This window comes from Saccopteryx leptura, chromosome 3 (genome assembly GCF_036850995.1).
Source record: "Saccopteryx leptura isolate mSacLep1 chromosome 3, mSacLep1_pri_phased_curated, whole genome shotgun sequence".
NCBI lineage: Eukaryota > Metazoa > Chordata > Mammalia > Chiroptera > Emballonuridae > Saccopteryx > Saccopteryx leptura.
In genome coordinates, this window is record NC_089505.1 from 100,722,363 (window position 1) to 100,743,303 (window position 20,941).

The window sequence follows — 20,941 nt, forward strand, 5'->3', positions numbered from 1 at the left end:
TTAATGTTTTAAAAAATGGGTCTTTAGTGCTTAGAAGTTAAAATGGAACTATATGGCTTCTTATCTCTCTCCCACCCCCAGAGGCTCCTGACCCAGCCCCTGCATAGCCACGGTCACGTGTGTGTGTGGGGGGCATGCCACAGGCAGGATGGGGGTGGGGGAGCACCTCTTGTTCACTGTCTCAATTCCTCAGGTTTCCATAGTGGCCGCTGTGGGACCCTCTTCCCAACTTTTGCTACACCCCTCCCCCATTTCAATTCTTTTTCCTGGTGGGCACTTCGGATGCAGAGGCGCTAAGACCATGATGTAGAGGACTCTGGATGAGGAGACAGGCAGTTACAACAGGGGGAGGGAGATCAGGTACAACTGTGCTAGGTCTCTGGGGATGACCAGGTTCGGGGAAGGCTGTGCCAGCTCCAGGCCAGAGAGCACAGCTGCCTTCCCCAGCCCCCCTCCGGTGCCCCAGGGGGCCAGCAACCCTGCCTGTCACTCTTCCTAGTGCCTTGGGTCCTCTCTCTGGAGAGAGAGAACGCAAGTGATCTCTCAGTTAAAATCTGTTTCCTGCCCTCTTTGAAAGCCCCTTTCTAAGTATTCTCCTTTCCTCCCTGGCTGTAGTGTTAAGAGGCATCCCTGGTGGGGGACACATGCTAGCTCTCTCCCATCTTATATGGATCCAACCTAAGGTCTTTCCAAGAACCATATTTACACATTCACCGAGGGTGAGTGTGAATGTGTAGGTACAGCAGAGAGGGGCATGGGCTCCAATACAGCCGGAGACAAACATTTAGACAGGTCCTGCAGCCCTCTTGCCCCAAGGCAGCCTGGTAGAGGTGCCACCGCTAACTAGCTGTATGACCTTGAGCAAGTCACTTAAACCATTCTGGTTTTTCTTATCTGTACAGGGATGGGGGGTAGATTCCCAGGATCCATAGATTTAGCAGGAGGGAGAAGGGAGGCTGAGGAAGTTGTACTTTTACCAAGCTCCCCAGGGGATTCTCGTGATGAGGCAAGTTTAGGAAACCAACCAGGGCAAGTCACCTCCCCGAGCAACATTTTCTCCTTTGCAAATTTCATTAATGCAATCTTTCTGGAAGGTTACCGGGAAGATGACTGATCATTTACTGTAACTGTGGGGCTACATGGTTGAGCTCTTCCTCTCTGACAATTCCTACTGTTTCTTGACTCCTGGGCATGGCTCTCTAAGGTCTTGGAGGCAGGTGACAGCTTGGAGATTCCCGGTCACAGGCTCAGGGTCCGGGTCACTCAGGAATGCCAAGGTGCCAGCCCAGCTCCCGGGGCCTGGGACACTGTCCTCTAGTCGGGTCCGGCTGCAACCGCAGGCTTGGGCTTCCTGCCCAGGAGCCCAGAGACCTGACAGGTCCTGCAGCCTGCTGTCTGCCCCTGGTGGGGACGGGGCTAGGCTGAGGAGGGTCACGGACTCGGAGACGTTCACCTCTCTCCTCGGGCGATCAAACTCCACCCTCAAGAGTCATGGCCTAGTTTAGATGTCTGTCACCCCGAGAAGCTTAGAGAGCTTTGGGGCCCTGTGAACTGGAAAAGATGTTTATGGATTTTAATAAAACAAAGAAACAAAGAAACAAACAAAAACAAAACAACATGCCCCAGTGTTGCCCTGTCCCACTTACTGCTGAGACCAGTCCAGCTGTGGAGCTGTTTTTCATGACTTAACAAGGTGAAGACTGTCCATCTTTGGCCAAGTTCACCCCAGGTGACAGGAAGCAGGCTTGTTTGCAGTGTGGGGAGAGGGGGTGCATTCACTAGTCAATTTAGCAGCTGCTAAGAGGAGAATGGGCCCTGGGTGCTTGGCAGGGCGGCACACCCCTCTCTTTTGGACGTATTGGGTCTAACCCAGCAACCCTGAAATGTTAACTATTAATTACAAACAGATAAGAACACCACCACCTGGTGCTCAGTCGTGGGGAGGGGAGCGAGGGCGGGGGACACATCTGAGTTCCGAGAAAGGAGGACGCTTGCACTCCCAAAAAGATCACGCCAAAGCAGCTGGACTTTGGTCTTGTTTCTCAGACATGTTCAGACAGGGCTTCGGGACAGGAGGGTGACAGGGGCACTTGTCCCTGAGGGACTCCATTGGGGCCCTCCTCTCCTTATGTCTCATCCTTCAAGAATTCCAAGCAGTGTGCAAAGTTCTTTCCCTTGATAGGAACAAAAAGCACCAGGTTTGAGCCCCCTGCCGTAATCTTGGGCTTGATGGGAGCCCTGGGGAGAGACCCTTCTCCTCGCTGGGCCTCAGTTTTCTCATCATAGGGATCATCTGAGATGCAAATGATACAGAGGGTGTGTCTGCACCCCGAAAGCACAGGGCAGAGCCCTTTCCCCACGGGGAAGCAGACACAGGGGCAGGAGGACATGGAGGCAGGCCTGGGCGCTCCACACAAAGGGGGTCCTCTGAGAATGCCCCCAACACCTCAAAACAGCTTCCACGCACAACCTTGGGGAGAAGGGTCCACTCACCTCTGGACTCTGTTTCCAGGAGGCCCTATAGCCCCTTGCTTCCTCTGTCAGACAGTCTAGCTCCTCTGGCTTGGCCTGGTGTGATCCTGAAGACATCAGGATAATTTGAGAAAATACCCAGTCTGATGCCAACCTGAATTGGGGCTGGGGGTCCCTCCCCGTGCTGCCTGATTAAAAATAAATCACAACAGGAAATAGCTGCCATTTATTGGGCACTGCCCATGTGCCAGGCACTACTAAGCACTTAATAGATGTTTTTTTTTAATTTCATCCTCACCTCTTCCCTATGAGGTTGGTGTAATTATCCCCATTTACAGATGAGGACACAGGTTTCGAGCAGTGATTCATTTGCTCGAAGTCAGACAGCTGGCAAATGGTAAGGCTAGAGTCTGAACCCAGATGGGCTGAGCCCAAGGCTGAGTTTCCAAATTTGTGAAGTCAGTACTCTTGGTTGGTCGTGTCTCCTTCAGGGGCCCTGTGACCCCATGTTCCTTTCCAACCCTGCTCTCAGGATAGGGTCTGAAATTCCTGCCCCCAGAAGAGGCTTACGTGCGCTTCCTCCCCGGTGGACCTGCATTTCACGTGGGGGACAGCCTCTAGCAGAGGAATGAGTCTAAATGGTGCAACGTCAGGCAGCGGCCCTGGTAAGGAACAAGCCCCAGGCCGCACCCCTCCCTGGAGTCTTGCCATGGTGCTGCCTCTGGTTTTGGCAGAGTGCAGGTTATTCTGGTTCTGCCCAGCCTGCTGCAAGGTGTCCCCAGGCCCCTTGTCTCCTGGGGGAGTCATTGAGGGGATAGAGGCCTCACTCTCTGTTGAATTAAACTATGGAACTGGCCAGGAATGGGGTGAGGAGAGGTAGGCTCCTGGACAACTTTGTGCTCTGGGACCTGGATGCCCGGACAACTTTCGTTCTGGGCCCTGGATCTCCGGGCAGTCTCCCTGCATTGACTCCTCGCACTCTGACTCCCCGGCCTGCCCTGCAGAACTCCGCGTGCACACACTCATGAGCACACACACACTGGCACTTGATGCACTCCTGTAACTCCCCATCTGGGGTCCTCGCTGTGCCTTTTTGCCGCAGCATGGCAGCGGCCTAGCGGCCCCCTTCCTCTGGTGCTCTCACGGGCACCCCCTGAGGCCGGGCTGTGCGCCAGCCGCCAGCCGCAGCGTGGCTGGGTCGGGAGTGATGGCCCAGAGGAGGTGAGGCGGGGATAAGGAGGCAGCCCCAGGCCTGCCCTGCTGCCTGCTCAGGGCTCCCACTGCACAGTCAGGGCGAGGCCTCTGAAAAGAGAGTCCAGCTCCGTGGGCTGCTCTGGGTCTGAGGCCTGAGGGGCTGTGTCCTCGGCCTCCTTCTTGGACACTGGATCCTCATCCTTGGAACACATGAGGGACTCCAGCAGGCCCCAAGGACTTGAACCCTGGTCCGCGGGAGAGCATGGGAGGGAAGAAGTGTGCAAAGGGAGGGACACCGGGTGGCCCTCAATCTGGACAGAGGAGAGGAGGGGCAGCTGGCCTTTGAGGCACCCCGGTGTCTCTGGCTCCCCTTGGGGCAGCACATTAGAGTCAGGTGCTTTGTCCGTGTCAACACACAGATGCTGATGGAAGGATTTTGCTTCTTGGGGCTCCGCCGTAGCCAAGGAGGCCACCCCTTGCAGAGAGAGTTTGCCTGTGACACAGCTTCCAGCGGGTGGCTCTTTCTGAAGCTGATGTTCAGGTCGGAGGTATCTGGGACTTGAGCGTGTCACAAGGGGAGAGTCTTTGCCAGAGCCTTCCACGCACATCCCATAGGAAGGAGGCCAGCTGTCCGCAGCGGCCTGAGGGCTGTAGGAAGAGATGGCCTGTGGGGTGTAGGGCGGGGCTTTAGCTTCGGAGGTGACTTGAGGCGTGTAGGACGGGGGACTGACTTCAGGAGCAGCCTGGGACGCATAAGACGGCGGGGAGGGTGTCTGGTGAGGTGGCACCCTGGAGGGCTGGAGGATGATGTCGGGCTGCCCGAGGTAGGTGACCTCAGACAGGCTGGGCAGCGGTGGGACTCCTGGGGGCTCCCTGGGCCCAGAGACCATGACCTGGGAGTACTGGACAGGCTGGGCCAGGCCGCTGGGGCTGCTGAGGTCGGAGACGGGGATCAGGACGTGCTCCTGGATGAACCGCAGAGGCTGGAAGGTCAGGACACGCTGCACATTCTGCAAAGGGATGACAGCCCAGTGTCAGGGCCGCTCTCAGCTCCCCGAGGGCGCCCTGGGGGGGTGAGTTCCTCCAGGAGGAGGCAGAGGCAATGCGGTGGCCATCGGGGCTTTCAAGATGCATCTCCCCACACATCCCTTATGCTGCCCAGAGATCCCTCTAAATTCTGGGGCTTGTATGAAGGGACAGAGCCACCAGCCCTGTGGCTGAGTGCCACTCCTGAAGTCTGGCTTATCAGGTAGAGACTTCGGCTATGGTTCTTCCAGGAGGGAGATAGTCCAGGAAGTCAATGACTTAGATTTGGGGTGGCCTTGGGTATGCTCCGTGCTAAGGGCCTGATGTGGAGGGCAAGGTAGGGAAGGCTGGGGGGTGAGGGGAGGCTAGGGGAGTTTCACAGGAAATGGGTCATCTGGGCTGTGACACTGAACGAATTGTCCCCCACCCTTCGGTCCCTGCGGGGGGACTGCTCTCTCTGGTCCTACGTTACCTGCCTGGACGTGAACACTTCACGCTGCATGGGCTTTCTGCTCCAACCGCCTCTTCCCGATCACCCGCCCCCCTTCAGTGCTCCCTGCCACGCCACCTCTTTAGTTTGGAGGGGAGAGAAGAGGCCTAATTTTCTATTTGTGTGCTGATTCCCGCATTTCAGGGAGACCCATGGGCCCCGGGCCTATATCCTCTGCTGCTTTGGGGCCCTCCCCAGACCTCTTCCTCGGGCCCCAGCGGGGCTGCTCACCAGCGAGTTGGGAGGCTGAAGCGGCTTGGTGATGTATCTGTAGCTCAGGTAGCAGAGCCCGGCGACCATGAAGCCCATGGAAAACAGGAAGGCGCCAGAGAAGGAGTAGGTCCACGTCTGGTCTGTGTGACAGAGAGGCCAGAGCAGGGCGAGTGAGGATGGCGTCCGGGCCGGGTCCAACCCACGTGTGGATGTGGCACATGAGGGCTTTTCTTCCCGCCCTCTCAGGCCAGGCCTGGGACGCTTCTCCTACCCCTAATGTTTGCAGGGCAGGGCCTCAGCAGGAGCCCAGAGAGGGCCACCACCCACAGGTCAAATATTCAGAATATGTAAATCATTCTGTGCTCCCAACCTCACAGGTGTACTTTCCATAACCACCTGGAATGCCCAGTTGAATTTGAGTTCTTGGACTCCTTGGGGAACTAGCTGACCTGTGGCGGTAGAGGAGAGCCTGCCACAGGCCCCTAGCCCACCTGGCTCCGTCTCACGATGCCAGGGCCTGGCACACGGAGAAGGATGCCCCCGCACACATGGCCAGGCTTATTCACGCCCCCAACAAATGCCACATGTTGGCCGCCCTTTGGGCTGAGGGTCTGCATGCCACCGGAGTGTCTCCCTTATGGAGGAAGGACAAGAAAGAGATCTGCCAAGAGTGGACACAGCCTCGGGGCATTTCTACCGGGGACTTTGGGGTCCAAGGTACTCAGAGTGTGGTCTAGAAGGAAAGTCCCAGGTTCCAGGGCAACTTGTCCACTTGGGCTTAAGAACTTTTCATCTTGTGGGGCGGGCTGTGGCCAGAGAGCCAGATCTGGAGTGGGACTTTCTAAAGTGGACCCCCTTACCTGGCTCTGAGGACGGCCCTGTGCCCCGGCAGAAGGTGGGAAGTGACCATGGGAGGGGCCCGTCCCCCCCACCTCCCTCTCAAGGTGAAGAGTTGGGTATCAGGGAAGGCCTGTTCAGGAGGCAGCTGGAGAGGCACTGCCCTTTCTAAAAGGGAGGGAGTTGCCTGACCTGTGGTAGCACAGTGGATAAAGCGACGACCTGGAACGCTGAGGTTGCAGGTTCGAAACCCTGGGCTTGCCCAGTCAAGGCACATATGGGAGTTGATGCTTCCTGCTCCGCCCCCTCCACTCTCTCCCCCCTTCTCTAAAATGAATAAATAAAATCTTTAAAAGGGAGGGAGATGGACAGCCTCAGGTGTTAGTGCTGAACCCTCGCCCCGTGCCCCCCACCCCATCTTTGGGATGAGCACAGCTGGTTCTTAGCATGTCATACTTCCGGTCACCAACCCAAGTGGGTCTGGTGAGAGGCTTGATAAGGAAGAAGTAATTGAAGGGGTTTTTGTTTGTTTATTTTTTTCTAAAACCTGGCAATTTGTATCATCCAGAGGTCTTGACTCTCCAAATCACCTTCTTGTTCCTGGCCCCCATGTGGCTTCTTCAGCTTGAACAGCTGATCACCAGCTGTCAGTGACCTTGGCAATCACTGTGAACGCTGTGAATTGGAGCCTCTGCTTCCAGCCCACTCCTCGTTCCTCCCCCAGCCCTGTGGCTCGGTCAGCTTCCCACTTCAGTGATACCCTGTCCCCTGTCACATGATACTCCCAGCTCTGCTCCAGGGAGAAGACACGACCTGAATGCCTCTACGTGACATGCCTAATGGAAAACCACTGCTCCTTGTACCAGGATAGGACAGGGACATGGAACATTCCCATACGTCATTTCACTCACAGGGAGGCAGAGATAATGCTAGACTGTGGGGTTAGATGTCCGGCTCATCACTGATACGCTGAGCTCTGCTCAGCCCTCTCTCTGCTACACAGCCCTCTCTGGCATACCATTTATTAATAACAGCGGCTAGATATTATTATTATTAATTTTGAGAGAGAAAGGAAGAGATAAGAGAGGGGGAAGGGAGAGAGAGAGAAACATCAATTTATTGTTCCATTTAGTTGTGCAGCCATTGATTGCTTCTCATATGTGCCCTGACTGGGGCTCGAACCAATGACCTTGGGGTTGAGCTGGTGTCCTTGGGATTGAACTGGTGCCCTCGAGCTGGCAACCCCAGGATTGAACCAGTGACCCTGTTGCTCTAGGAAGACATTATATCCACTATGCTACTGGCCTGGGCACCAGAGATTACTGAATTTTTTTTTTCTTTTTATTTTTCTGAAGCTGGAAACGGGGAGAGACAGCCAGACAGACTCCTGCATGTGTCCGACCGGGATCTACCCGGCACTCCCACCAGGGGGCGACGCTCTGCCCACCAGGGGTGATGCTCTGCCCACCAGGGGGCGATGCTCTGCCGCGACCAGAGCCACTCTAGCGCCTGGGGCAGAGGCCAAGGAGCCATCCCCAGTGCCGGGGCCATCCCTGCTCCAATGGAGCCTCAGCTGCAGGAGGGGAAGAGAGAGACAGAGAGGAAGGAGGGGGTGGGGGTGGAGAAGCAAATGGGCGCTTCCCCTATGTGCCCTGGCCGGGAATCGAACCCGGGTCCCCCGCACGCCAGGCCGTCGCTCTACCGCTGAGCCAACCGGCCAGGGCCCAGAGATTACTGAATTTTTAAATGTGCCATGCACTGTGTGGGATGCTCAACCTATGTTATCCCATCAAACACAGAGAGCCAGGGATGCCCCTTCTTGCAGATAATGAAGCTGAGTCTCAGAGAGGTTAAGTAACTTGACCAAGGTAACACAGCTATTCAGTGAAAAAGCCAGGATTGACATGTATAACTCCAAAGTTCAAACTAATAATCACAATATAAGAATGCCTCAGTTTTCTCATCTGTAAAGATTGGATATGGGGTGAGATGTCCCCTAGCGTCCTTTCCAGAATCAAGACACTGGATTATTGCCCTGTGATCCTCCCAGATATCTCAAGACATAGATGAAGTGGAGATTCTGGGCTCTGGGCATAAGACAGACCCCAGAATATGGGGTCAAGAGCAAGACATATCACTCTGAACTGGCAGTAAGAGGAATAAATGTGTAGTAGAGGTGATTAGTTATAAACAAAATTGCACAGTGGTGGTTAGAGCCCACACTTCAGGATCAGATGAACCTGACTAGGTTTACTGACTGGCTGTGTGGTCACCTTCAAGTTGCTTAACTTCTTTGAGCCAGAGTTTCTCCTCTGTAAAATGGGGATGAGGCTCCCCCGCTTGCAGAATTGTTATAAAGGTTAAATAGGATAATATAGGCAAAGCATTTAGCACAGTGCTTGTCAATAGAGTAGTACTTGCTATTCATATAGTTTATTCTTGAGGTGCTTTCCATAAGCCAGCGGGAAATAGCCGATAAGAGGTGTGATTTATATACAGGCAGCTCCAGTCGTAGAAAAAATGCTATCACATCATGAGCCAGATCACGAAAGGACAAGCTAACAGAAGGATCAGGGGGAGTGGTCTGCATGTTGTCAAAAAGCAGGGAGGGGCAGAGGCAGGCCAGGAATGGGTGAGTTTGTCTAGTTTGGTCCAGGGGACAGGGTCATAGGTCATCTATATGCTCCCAGCTTAGTGCCTGTAGCATTGGTTTCCTTTTTCTAGTTTTCCTCGTGCCAAGTTCTGTTCTGGTCTCCTCAGTGGCCCTGTCCCCAGGAAGAGCATGCATGCCTCATGCAAGAGGCCAGTGCTAGCTTTTTCACCAGGCATGTCTTCCCCCGAAAGTGAATGCACTGCAGCAGAGAAATTAGTATCTTGTGGGCTCTTGGGGCAACTGATGAGTTCAGTTTTCAACAAAACTGCGGACTAGAACTTACCTGGTGATGATTCTCCAAGGTGCAGTTATACCCTTGGGCCCACCCTTGCAGCCAGCTCACGTCTGCTCATTAGAATAGAAATCACTGACTGCCATCATTCACCTAAACAAGATGACTAAGGTGGAGGCTGGTTTTCCAGATCCACCCAGCCCACTGCTATTGCTGTCATCCTCTGAGCTTGCTGCTCTCCGCATTACATTTCTATCAGTCTATGAAAATAAATACTAATGAAAATATCACAATGCTTCTGAGAGTCGAGTTTCAATGTGCCCGAGGAAGAAAGGGTCTTGCTGCTCAGCAGTCCCATCTTGCTGATCCAATGACTCAAAACTGTTTCTATAGCACCACAACAGTGAGAACGTGGTCTCCAGAATCAGGCACAGTTCTATCCCTCACCATCTGTGTGACCTCGGGTAACTTACCTAACCACTCTGAACCTGTTTCTTCATCTGTAAAATGAGGATGATAATAGTACCCACCTCACAGATTGCTCATGAGGACCGCGCTCGGTAGTGCCTGGTCCCTGGTTAGCACGGCAGAAATGCTAGTTATCACTGCTATGGTTATTATTTGATTTTGGAAGGTATTTTTTTTAACTGAATTTATTGGGGTGATCCTGAAGCTTGAGCTCTAACAATCACTTTGCAATTTTCTTAATAAAATCATAAGATTTCCGGGATACAATTCTAGATTGCATCGTTCATAGATTGTATGTGTGTTCACTCCAAGTCAAGTTTCCTTTCATCACCATTTATCCACTGTTCATCACTATACTATTGTCTGTCTATGAGGTTTTTTTGTTTTTTTCCTTAGTCCCTTCACCTTTCTCACTGTGCCCCCCCCCCCCCATGCTGTCAGTCTATTCTTGGTATCTTTGAGTTGTTTTCTATTTTGTTTGTTAGTTTATTATGTTCATTAGATTCCACAAATGAGTCAGATCATATGATATTTGTCTTTCCCTGACTGGCTTATTTCACTTAGCATAATCTCTCCAGGTTCACCCATGCTGTTGCAAAAGGTGAGATTTCCATTTTTTTTTTTTTTACGGCCGAGTAGTATTCCACTGTGTAAATGTACCACAGCTTTTTTGCTCCACTTATCTACTGATGGGCACTGGGCTGCTTCCAAATCTTGGCTATTGTAAATATGTTGCAATGAACAAAGGGGTGGTATATTCTTTCAAAGTAGTGTTTTGGATTTCTTCAGATATATTCCCAGGAGTGAAATCACTGGGTCATAAGGCAGTTCGATTTTTAACTTTGTGAGGTAACTCCATACTGCTTTCCACAGCAGCTGCACCAGTCTGCATTCCCATTATCAGCGCACGAGGGTTCCCCTTACTCCACAGGCTCGCCAACACTTGTTGTTTGTTGATTTATTTTTGGTAGCCATTCAGACAGGTGTGAGGTGATAGCTCATTGTGGTTTTAATTTGCATTTCTCTGATGATTTGATGTATATTTTCTAATACCTATTGGCCATCTGTATGTCCTCTTTGGAAAAGGGTCTATCAGATCCTTTGCCCATTTTTAAATTTGATTTTTTTCTTTTTTTGGTGTTGAGTTTCATAGTTCTTTATAAATTTTGGATGTTAACCCTTTATTAGATGTATCATTGGCAAATATGTTCTCCCATTCAGTAGGTTGTCTTTTCATTTTGTTGATGGGTTCCTTTGCTGTGCAAAAACTTTTTAGTTTGATGTAGTCCCCATTTTTTATTTTATTTCCCTTGCCCAAGGAGATATATCAGAAAAAATACTGCTTGGAGATATGTATGAAATTTTACTGCCTATTTTCTTCTGGGATTTTTATGGATTCAACTCTAACATTTAAGTCTATAATCCATTTTGAGTTTATTCTTGTGTATGGTATAAGAAGGTAGTCTAGTTTCATTTTTTTGCATGTATCTGTTCAATTTCCCAACACCATTTATCGAATAGACTACCTTTAACCCATTGTATGTTCTTGCCTCCTTTGTCAATTATTATTATTATTTTAAATATTTATTTATTTATTGTGGCAGAGACAGAGAGAGTCAGATAGGGACAGACAGACAGGAAGGGAGAGAGATGAGAAGCATCAGTTCTTCGTTGCCGCTCCTTAGTTGTTCATTGATTGATTTCTCATATGTGCCTTGACCCGGGGGGCTACAGCAGACAGAATGCCCCCTTGCTCAAGCCAGCAACCTTGTACTCAAGCTGGTGAGCTTTGCTTAAACCAGATGAGCTTGCGCTCAACCTGGTGACCTTGGGGTCTCGAACCTGGGTCCTCCACATCCCAGTTCGATGTTCTATCCACTGCTCCACCACTTGGTCAGGCTCCTTTGTCAATTATTAATTGACCATAAAGGTATGGATTTATTTCTGTGCTCTTTATTCTGTTTCATTAATCTATATCTGTTTTTATGCCTGTACCAGGCTGTTTTAATTACTATGGCCTTGTAGTATAGTTTGATATCAAGTAACATTATTCCTCCAACATTGCTCTTCTTAAGATTGCTGTGGCTATTCAAGGTCTTTTGTGGTTCCATATAAAATTTTGGAATGTTTGTTCAGTTCTGTGAAATACACCATTGGTATCTTGATAGGAATTGCATTGAATCTATAGATTGCTTTGGGTAGCGTGGACCTTTTAATAATGTTAATTTTTCCTATCCATGAACACAGTATATGCTTCCACTTTTTGTATCTTCTTCAGATTCTTTCTTCAGTGTCTTATAATCTTCTCAGTACAGGTCTTTCACATCCTTGGTAAAATTTATTCTTAGATATTTTATATTTCTGATATAATTTTTTCTTTTCTTTTTTTTTTTTTTTTTCATTTTTCTGAAGCTAGAAACAGGGAGAGACAGTCAGACAGACTCCCGCATGCGCCCGACCGGGATCCACCCGGCACGCCCACCAGGGGCGACGCTCTGCCCATCCTGGCAGAGCCACTCTAGCGCCTGGGGCAGAGGCCACAGAGCCATCCCCAGCGCCCGGGCCATCTTTGCTCCAATGGAGCCTTGGCTGCGGGAGGGGAAGAGAGAGACAGAGAGGGAAAGCGCGGCGGAGGGGTGGAGAAGCAAATGGGCGCTTCTCCTGTGTGCCCTGGCCGGGAATCGAACCCGGGTCCTCCGCACGCTAGGCCGACGCTCTACCGCTGAGCCAACCGGCCAGGGCCCTGATATAATTTTTAATGGGATTGTTTTCTTAGTTTTCCTTTCTGATGGTTCATTATTGGTGTATAGAAATGCAACTGATTTCCAGATATTTATTTTGTATCCTACTTTACTGAATTCATTTATCAGTTCTAGTAGCTTTGTGTGTGTGTGTGTGTGTGTGTGTGTGTGTGTGTGTGTGTGTGAACTCTTTAGGATTCTTTATATACAGGACTTTGGAAGATATTAAGGGATCTTTTTATCTATATTGCTCTCCCCCTATAGATTATTTCCCAGTATATAACACCTGGGTTAATATTAAGGTGCAGTCGCTTTGCTGGAGTACACACAAGCTTGCCAGAGAGAGGAAATCGGACATAGCCTGGAGGGTGAAGATTAAACATGTGCTGTGATAACCCATCAGCTAACACATTTATGGATAAACAAAGATCGACTTTAATAACATACTCATAACCCTCCCGTAGTTTTTCAGAGCACGGCCAAGCCTCACCTTGGTGACAGGGAGAAAAGCACACAGTCAAAACTTGATTTCAGAAGTCCCACCTCCTTCTGGCTCCAGCCAAACTTACCTGGCAGTGTCTTCACATGGCACACGAACGGAGCACTCTCTTTGGACCAGGTTTGAACAGAAATTGTGATGGTCCCAAGGAACTCCGTGTCAGGGGTCAGGCCAATGAACTCGTATTCTCTCTGCTTTCCTTCAAGGTGCTAAATTTGACAGAGAACACAGAGTGATTCCTCTTATACAACAGTCTCCACGCGGAGCCCAAGCAAGCCTGCTCACACCACTGCCGGGGTTACTGCACTTAGTGAAGAGGTGTTGTCAGCTCCCAAACCAGAAACTGGTGGATCAGTCTGCAGTGCTCCATTCCCATTCCCCTGCCTTCTGCTCCCCCCCCAATCCAGTCAGTCACCAAGCTCCATGTACTCTCACTTAGAATACTGTCAGGTACATAGTAAGCACTCAGTAAATACTAGCTGCTGTTATCACCACTGTCACCATCAACACCATCACAGCTGCTACCACCAACACCGTCACATTCACAAGTACCACCATCATCATTACCATGACCACCACCACCACCACCACCACCACCACCACCACCACCACCACCACCAATTTACCAGGAGGCTGTATTAGACATGAATGTATATGTGCTTGATAATAACATTTCAAATATGCACAGAATTAAAGGGGAAGCAGACAATTCCACGATCATAGTTGGAGATTGTAATACTGTCAGCAATGAAAAGAGCGATCAACTGCTCCCAAATAAGAAAAGGCATAGAAAATCTGAATAACACTCCTAGCCACCTTGATCAAATTGATATTTATAGCACATTCCACCAAATAACTGCAAGATACACATTCTTTTCAAGTGCACATGGAACATTCACCAAGATAGGCCATGTGCTGAGCCACAAAACCAGTCTCCGTAAATTTATAAGGACTGAAATTTTTCTGACCACAAACTAAATTAAATGATAAATTAATAATAATAAAATACTCAGTAAAACCTCAAATATTTATCCAAAAGTAGTGATAAGGACTCTCCTTGCTCAGCAATCTCCCGTTGCTCCCTTGACTGCTTAGCTAAATCATGATCTCGCCACCTGCCGCCCCACCTGTCTACAGCATGGCCCTGGCCTGTCTCCTTGGGGTTATCTCCCAAGGTGCGTCTCCAGCAGCGGCTCTCAAACTTCAGTGTGGGAAAGAACCACTTGGGACGCTCACTAGGATTCAGATCCCAAGGGTGCAGCTATAGAATGGATTAAGTAGATTGGAAAGGGGAGCATTTTAAACCCATGCTGCAGGGGATTCTGATGCCCTTGGTTTGGGACCACATACTGAGAAACTGCCCTACATGCCCCCTGACTCTAGCAAACCAGGCAGTTTTGTGCTTTCCCATAATGTCCTAAATTTCTCTGCTGCTTTCTTGGATCACGGCAGGGCAGTATAGACCAGTGGGGGGATATGTGGGCTTTGAAGAGAGCTGGGTTTGAATCTTGACTATGCTGTTATTTGCTGAACAATCTTGAGTAAGCGACAACCTCTCTGAACTTCTATTTTCTCATTCAGAAAATGGAGGAGACAATAGCACCCACCCCATAAGGCTTGGGTGACATAGAAAACATACATTAGCTGGCACATTTCAGAGATTGGAATTGGCACCAGAAAGGTTTCTGTTCCAAGAGTCTTTCCAGTTTTCTCTGAACTGCCCTCTCCCTGCTCCCTTGCTTGCTTCGGCACTGCCTCACACAATGTCTTTATTTTCCTCTATCTATACCTGTTTGAATTCTTGTTTTAATTCCCTTCGTACTCACTAGATTGTAAACTTGAGTGCAGAAATTGTCATTCAATGGAATTATGGGTTAGTGTCCCATGCCGAGGGGAAATACTATGTATTTTCTGAATAAGAAAAGAAATAACTTGTATATTGTTTGACAATCCGTGTCCTAGCCTTCCATTCTTTGTTATTACTGATCCTGAGACACTGCCAGTACCCAGTTCCCACAGAGAGGGGAGAAACGGCAAAAGGAACTGCAGCGGTAGCAACTGATTCCGGCGTTTTCTGAAGTGGACACCTGAGGATGTTAATAGGGGTTCCCCAGGATGTTAAGAAAAACAGTAAGTATTGTTCAAAATAAAAGGTCAAATAAATCTGAGAGAATCTGTATTAGACCAGTTGAAACTGGAGTCTTGGCTTTGCAGGACTTGTCAGAGACTTCAGCATGCTATTGTGTATGTGAATCCACTAGGGAGAGGCTGTGGACATGTTTTGGGAAATGCTAGTTTATAGAACACATCTCCTTCCTATTTAAAACAGTGATTTTCGACCTTTATTTTTCTCATGGATAAATTGATTACTAAAGGAAAAAAGGTCAGTGCCCCTGACTAAATACGACCTTTTTCATCTCATGGTACACATAAACTAATTACTAAAGGAGAAGAGGTCAGCACCCCTCAACTCCCTTAGTAACTGCATGTTTTAAAAATTCTTGGCGTGCTGCGGCACACAGGTTGGAAATTGCTGACTTAAAGCAATGTGGACCTAATTGAGAGGGAAATGCATTTTCCGGGCAGGGAAGGACCAGGGCAGCAAATATATTTGCCATTTATTTACCATTTGGTAGGTCTGATTGACTTGGAGGTTTAAGCGGTACAACAGATCATAGAAGATGTCCTCCAGGGTCAGCCGGCGGCCATCCCCTGCGTGGATGGGCGTGGGGGTGGGATGGACAATCATCCGGATGGATCTCACCTGAGGGATACAGGTCCCGTGAGGCGGCTTGATGGTAGCTGGAAAACGGGAGAGAGAAAGGAAGAAAGGAAAGAGTCAGAATCAGCCAGCAGTGTGTGAGGCTGCCCTGGACCATGGGGAATGAATGACTGCATTCCTGCTCCTCCCACCCCAGACCCAGCGATGGTTCTGAGAGCAGCAAACAGGTGAGAAGAGAGAAGTTCTGCAAGCCACTGGGGTTTGGGTTTAAGTTTGGCAAAGGGGTGACCAAGAGTGAGTAGGAAATCTCAGGGAGAGGGACTGTGGCTTCCTAGGTGGTTGGTCATGCCTTTGGCCTAGCCCCTACGCACCCCGGGCCCTCCACCCCACCTTGAGTCTGCCTGGAGCATCTTCCCCCTAGCCTGTTGGCAATGACAGCTTTGGGGACTGATGATGGTTCAAGGCTCTATCCTAAAGTTTGCGGTGCCCAATATTACTGATTCAGCCGCAATGGCCAGGACTAAGAGTTTAGTCATTCTCCAGATGAAGCTTTCTAAATAACCAAGTGACCTTTACTGGTTTACAGACTCCTTTGGGAATTGGATGAATGCTACTGCTCTTCTCTCCAAAATGTACATACACAAAAGACTTGGCCTCCATTTCAGGGATTCATGAACCCCACGTCCCCTGAAGCTAATTTATAAAGACCCTCAAGGGTCCATTGACCTCCAAGATTACAAACACCTGAGCCAAAAGTGTTGTTTATAAAATTGAAAAACTGAGTTAAATGTCTTCATAAATGAATTAGAGAAGTAAATTAGAGTACTTCTGTAGAATAGATCATTTTTAGCAGTGATATATCATGTTGTAGAAAAATATTTAACAGCCCCAGAGCAAATAAGTGTTCATGATACCATTATATGGAAAACAAACAGACTTTAAATGAGTAGATAGATACAGTTTTTAGTAACTGTGGTTATGTTTAAATGTTCTGATTATTTGGGGCTACTTTTATTTTTCTTTGTGTATTTCTATATTTTCCAAAATTTCTAAAATAAGCATGTATTAATTGAACAAGACAAGAAAAAAAAATACAATGGCTTGTTTACTTTAAGTTTGTATTTTCTTTAAAAAAACCCATGTGGCTGTTGAGTTGCTTAGTGAACATCATTACCTGTTTAACCTGTGTGAGGAGATTGGCAACGCATATCCCTTCCTTCCTTCCTTCATTCGTTCATTCATTTATTCCTTCCTCCCTTCCTTCATTAGTTATGCACTGAGCATCTCCTACGTGCCAGGCATCATGCTCAGGGCTGGGAAGACAGTGGATCCCACGCCCACACACGCCCTCACAGAGCTCACGTGTCAGCAGGGGAGGTCAATGATATACATGTAAGCAGACACAAAAACTGCAGGTTGAGATGTGAGCCATGCAGACAATGAGCAGCTGATTGTGACAAAAAAATACCAAGGGGTGACCTGGGGAAATCCTCCCCTCCCCTGTAATTAGTGGGGCTCCTACTCACTGTGTCGCAGTGAGCTGAACCGGTCAGTCATCTTGGTGGCTGCACGGCCTCCCGCGCTGGTGGCGTTGACCCTGGCGTAGTAGGCCTCCGTGAGGCTGCTCGTCTCCATGGTGAGGTTGCAGGACTTCCGGGCGACCCGCTGGCAGCCTTTCTTCACCAGCCACTCTGTCTCTCCATACCTGCAGGCCGGGGAGGGGCCGGGGCACATCTTTAATGAGCAGGCCTGGCGTCGGGCCTGCGGTTTATTAAAAACGATAACGATATCTAATATTTACTTAGCATGTTGTGTTTCAGGCCTTTTATGTGGATGATTTGTTAGTCCTCACACCAATCCTGGGACGTTCATACATTATTCTCTCACCTTTTTAAATAAGGAAGCGGAGGCTTAGCAGTAAAATCGGCCCAGGTGTTTACAGCGTGCCTGCGGGGAAGCAGGATTGGAACCCGACCTGTCTGAATCCACATTCTGGGCTCATTGTCACCATAACCCTTTGAGGCTGGCACTGTGATCCCCACTTTACAGGTGAGGAAACTGAGGCTTAGAGAGGGAAAGTGACTTGCCACAGGATGAAGTGGCAGGACCAGGGATGAGACCCAGGTTTGCAGACCCCTGAGCCCATGTCAACCCTCCTTCCTTGCACGGGGGCATAGGTTGGACGGGGTGGGCACAACTTTTTTTTTGGACCTAGTCTCACCAATAATAATAAAAGAATTACTTGCCAGGCATCAGTGCCAATGGCAATCTTATTTAATCTACCTAACAACCTTATGATGAAGGTACTATTGCTGTCTTTACCTAATGGATGGGGAAACTGAGGCTTGGTGTGGTTACCCAATTGCCCAAAGTTATATGGGTGAGAGCTGACATTCAAGCCAGAACTCGTACTTTTAATGACTATTTCATCTACCCTCTGCGAAAGAAACAAAAGAGCAGAGGTATACTGGGGGGTATGACAGCAGTCAGGGTGGGGTGTAGGGCACATGGAAATGGGGCATTTTCTTGGGTGGGTTGGTTTCAGAGCAGAGGCAGAAGAGGTTATGTTGGGAGGGAAGCCTACTTCTTATATTCGACACTGTAGACTGTGTCTGGGGAGCTCTCTGGCCCGCTGTCCCAAGTCAGGATGTTTTCAAAGTTGCTGGACTGGAATTTCACATACTGAAGAAGGTCCGTGGTGTCCTCAGCGACGTGAGCTGCAGGAAGTGAGAGCACGGTGAGCAGGTGGGCTCGTGGACCCTGCTCCAGCACAAACCACCCAGGGAGGGGGAGTGATAAATAGCACCCACTCACCAGAGACCGTGCTTACCGACCACCCCTCCTCCCTCTCACTCCGTAGTTCCCTCCTCGTTGAGCTATAATTCACATTCCATAAAAGCCACCATTTAAAGCATGCAAATCAGTGATTTTCAGTATATTCACAAAGTTGTATAACCATTACCACTATCTAATGCCAGGTATGCCTTTTTCATGGCTGAATAATATGCCATTGTATGGATATACCAAATTTTGTTTATCCCTTCATCAGTTGATGGACATTTGTGTTGTTTCCACTTTTTGGTTATTGTAAATAACGCTGCTGTGAACATTAGTATATACATTTTCAAGTGGACATATGTTTTCAGTTCTCCTGGGTGTATGGCTAGAAGTGGAATAGCTGGGTCATATGTAACTCTTATGTTTTAAGTTCTTGGAGAAGTGCCAAACTGTTTTCCAAAGTGGCTACACCATCTTACATTCCCACCAGCAATGTTTGAGTGGTCCAATTATTCCACATCCTTGTCAACACTTCTTATTATCTCTCATTCACTTCTTAACACCATCTGAAGTTGGCATCCTCACCCATATTTTAGAGATAGTCCACTAAGATGTCTAAGAAGTAACTTGCCCTAAGTCAGGAATTTCTAGCAAGGATGAAGATGCTTATAAATTCCTGCCTGTCTGCTGGCCAGACCAACCCCTGCCCACCCACTACATGCCTTCTTAGGGAGGCAGAAGCTCCATTTGAAGTCAGACTTGAATGGTGGCTTCATGTGGGATGGTAAGTTCAAGGGCAGGAGAAAGAGAGGTTGGGATTTGAGAGAAGGCCAGCGTCTGTCTGGCGGTGGATTTAGCCTCCCCTGGCAGGGGGATAGGGCTCTGCAGTGGGAAGATTGCTCGTTGTTATCAGTATCCTGGTGGTCTCTGTGGGTTGAGGGGAGGCAGGTGCTGAGGCTGGGACATGCTCGGGAGGCAATGGCCCCGGCTGGGTGGAGTTCGGCACCACTGTTCCTGAGGGAACTGAAGTTGGCTCCCTGACACGGGGTGAGTGGACGTTGGCTGGGTCCCCTCTTTTAGGAGGTGTTGAGGGTTGACAAGTCCTCCCTCCCTTCCCACCTCACTCATTCCTTTCCCTCCTCAAATCCATCATCCACCCCTCACCTATGCCGCTTCTACACTTCCCGGATGAAAGTCTACATTGTGAAATCCTGGGAAAACATGTGTTGCCCAGACCGACAGACTGCTAGACTCTCTAAAAGGAAACTTTCACGTCTTTATGAAAAAACAATTTTATGTCAACCAGATGGGAAGCTGAGGAAAAACAAACAAACAAAAACAATTCAACATGCTCTAGAATCAGCCTCAGAAAGCTGGGGAGAGGGAGCCTGGGTCCCCTGAGTGACCTTAATGACTCTTAACAATCTCCGAGGGACTGTTTCCCCTGGAGCCCCTGTTTTAAAGAGCCAGGAGCCTCCATGACACCCAACCAGAAAGGACGGGGGACTAAGGGAGCGTGTCTCGGGGTCTCTTGGGGATGCATATCTTCCCGGCTCACCAAAGGCTCAGCGTGACACCAGGGGGCAGAGAGACTGGAAGGACCCAGGCAGCAGCTGGAGACACTGTGGGCCCAGTCAGTGCTGGCCAGCCTCCTTGGTGGGGGGATTGGGAAGCTCTGGTTCTTCATGGGTTCATCCTGCACTTGAACTACAGGGCCTAGGATAGGCCATCTGCCCCTCTTCAGTCAGGACTATGCTTTCACATCCTGAGAAAGTTCTCTGAATGTTACTGAACTTCTCAGAGAGCAGACACATAATGGGATTGAAAACTATGCTCTTCATCCTGTTTTAAAGAGGGCCCAGGTCCTATTAATGCCGCATACCTGGCCACGGTGGGAGAAAACATTCTTTTAAATCTCCGAGAAGAGCTGGCAGAGGCCCCCGTGGGTGTGGAGGGAGGCAAGGGTTTGCCTACCCCTTCCCAGCGCACAGCACAGCCCCAGCGGGGAAGAAACTGAAACTGACTGTCCTGAGCAGGGCAGGGCGCAGGGAGAGGACCCTGTCAGTGTCTCCTGAGGTAGGTGGGGGGCCACAGAGCGATGGGCACTCACCAACCAGGGATCCCGCAGCCAGGATGGTCAGTAGCATCCTCATCGGTCCAGGCACAGAGCCCTGTTTTGGCCTCCTTTCTGGGCCAAGCACCTAGCAAGGCTGGGAAGCTTTGCCGCCTTGGCAGCTGGCTCCACCCGGGCTGGGGCGGGGAGAGCAGGGGAGGGTGGGACCTGAGCCGTGGGGAGCGGGTACAAAGGTGCCAGGCGTGAGTGCTTTGAAATTCCAGGTCCTGGGTGGCATCCAAGGGTGTTCCTTTCCTCGATGCAGAAAACAGCAACAGTGACAGGCCAGCTTGTTTATCTGGTCCGGTGGCTGATTCATTCTAAGACTCTTCAGTGGTTGATCAGGGAGCTGAGAGGCAGAAAAAGCAAGAAGAATCAGTGGCATACAGCCTTATCAGACAGCATTCAGGCCCTGCGTATCAAAAACAGTAACACGTGCATAACGTTCGACCCAGTAATTCCATTCACAGGGATTTTACCCTGAGGAAAATAACTGGACCAGA

At 49.6% G+C, this 20,941-nt stretch overlaps 1 protein-coding gene across 1 annotated transcript; it reads right to left on the minus strand.

The window, feature by feature from the left end:
• Positions 1–1,626: 1,626 nt before the first annotated feature.
• On the minus strand, positions 1,627–20,571 carry IL22RA1 (interleukin 22 receptor subunit alpha 1). Its single transcript, XM_066375434.1, has 7 exons — positions 20,436–20,571; positions 18,132–18,264; positions 17,074–17,252; positions 15,452–15,627; positions 12,896–13,034; positions 5,414–5,535; positions 1,627–4,676 (listed from the first exon to the last, which is right to left on the minus strand). Exons 1-7 carry the CDS (start codon positions 20,476–20,478, stop codon positions 3,741–3,743), a joined length of 1,728 nt encoding a protein of 575 aa, XP_066231531.1. The 5' UTR covers positions 20,479–20,571; the 3' UTR covers positions 1,627–3,740.
• Between the last annotated feature and the right edge of the window lie 370 nt (positions 20,572–20,941).

Coding starts and splice junctions, on each gene's coding strand:
- IL22RA1 (XM_066375434.1), bottom strand. CDS start 20,478: ATGAGGATGCTACTGACCATCCTGGCTGCGGGATCCCTGGTTG. Junction 17,253..18,131: donor TACAGTGTCGAATATAAGAA/GTAGGCTTCCCT, acceptor CCCGGCCTGCAG/GTATGGAGAGACAGAGTGGC. Junction 13,035..15,451: donor TCAATCAGACCTACCAAATG/GTAAATAAATGG, acceptor TGTCAAATTTAG/CACCTTGAAGGAAAGCAGAG.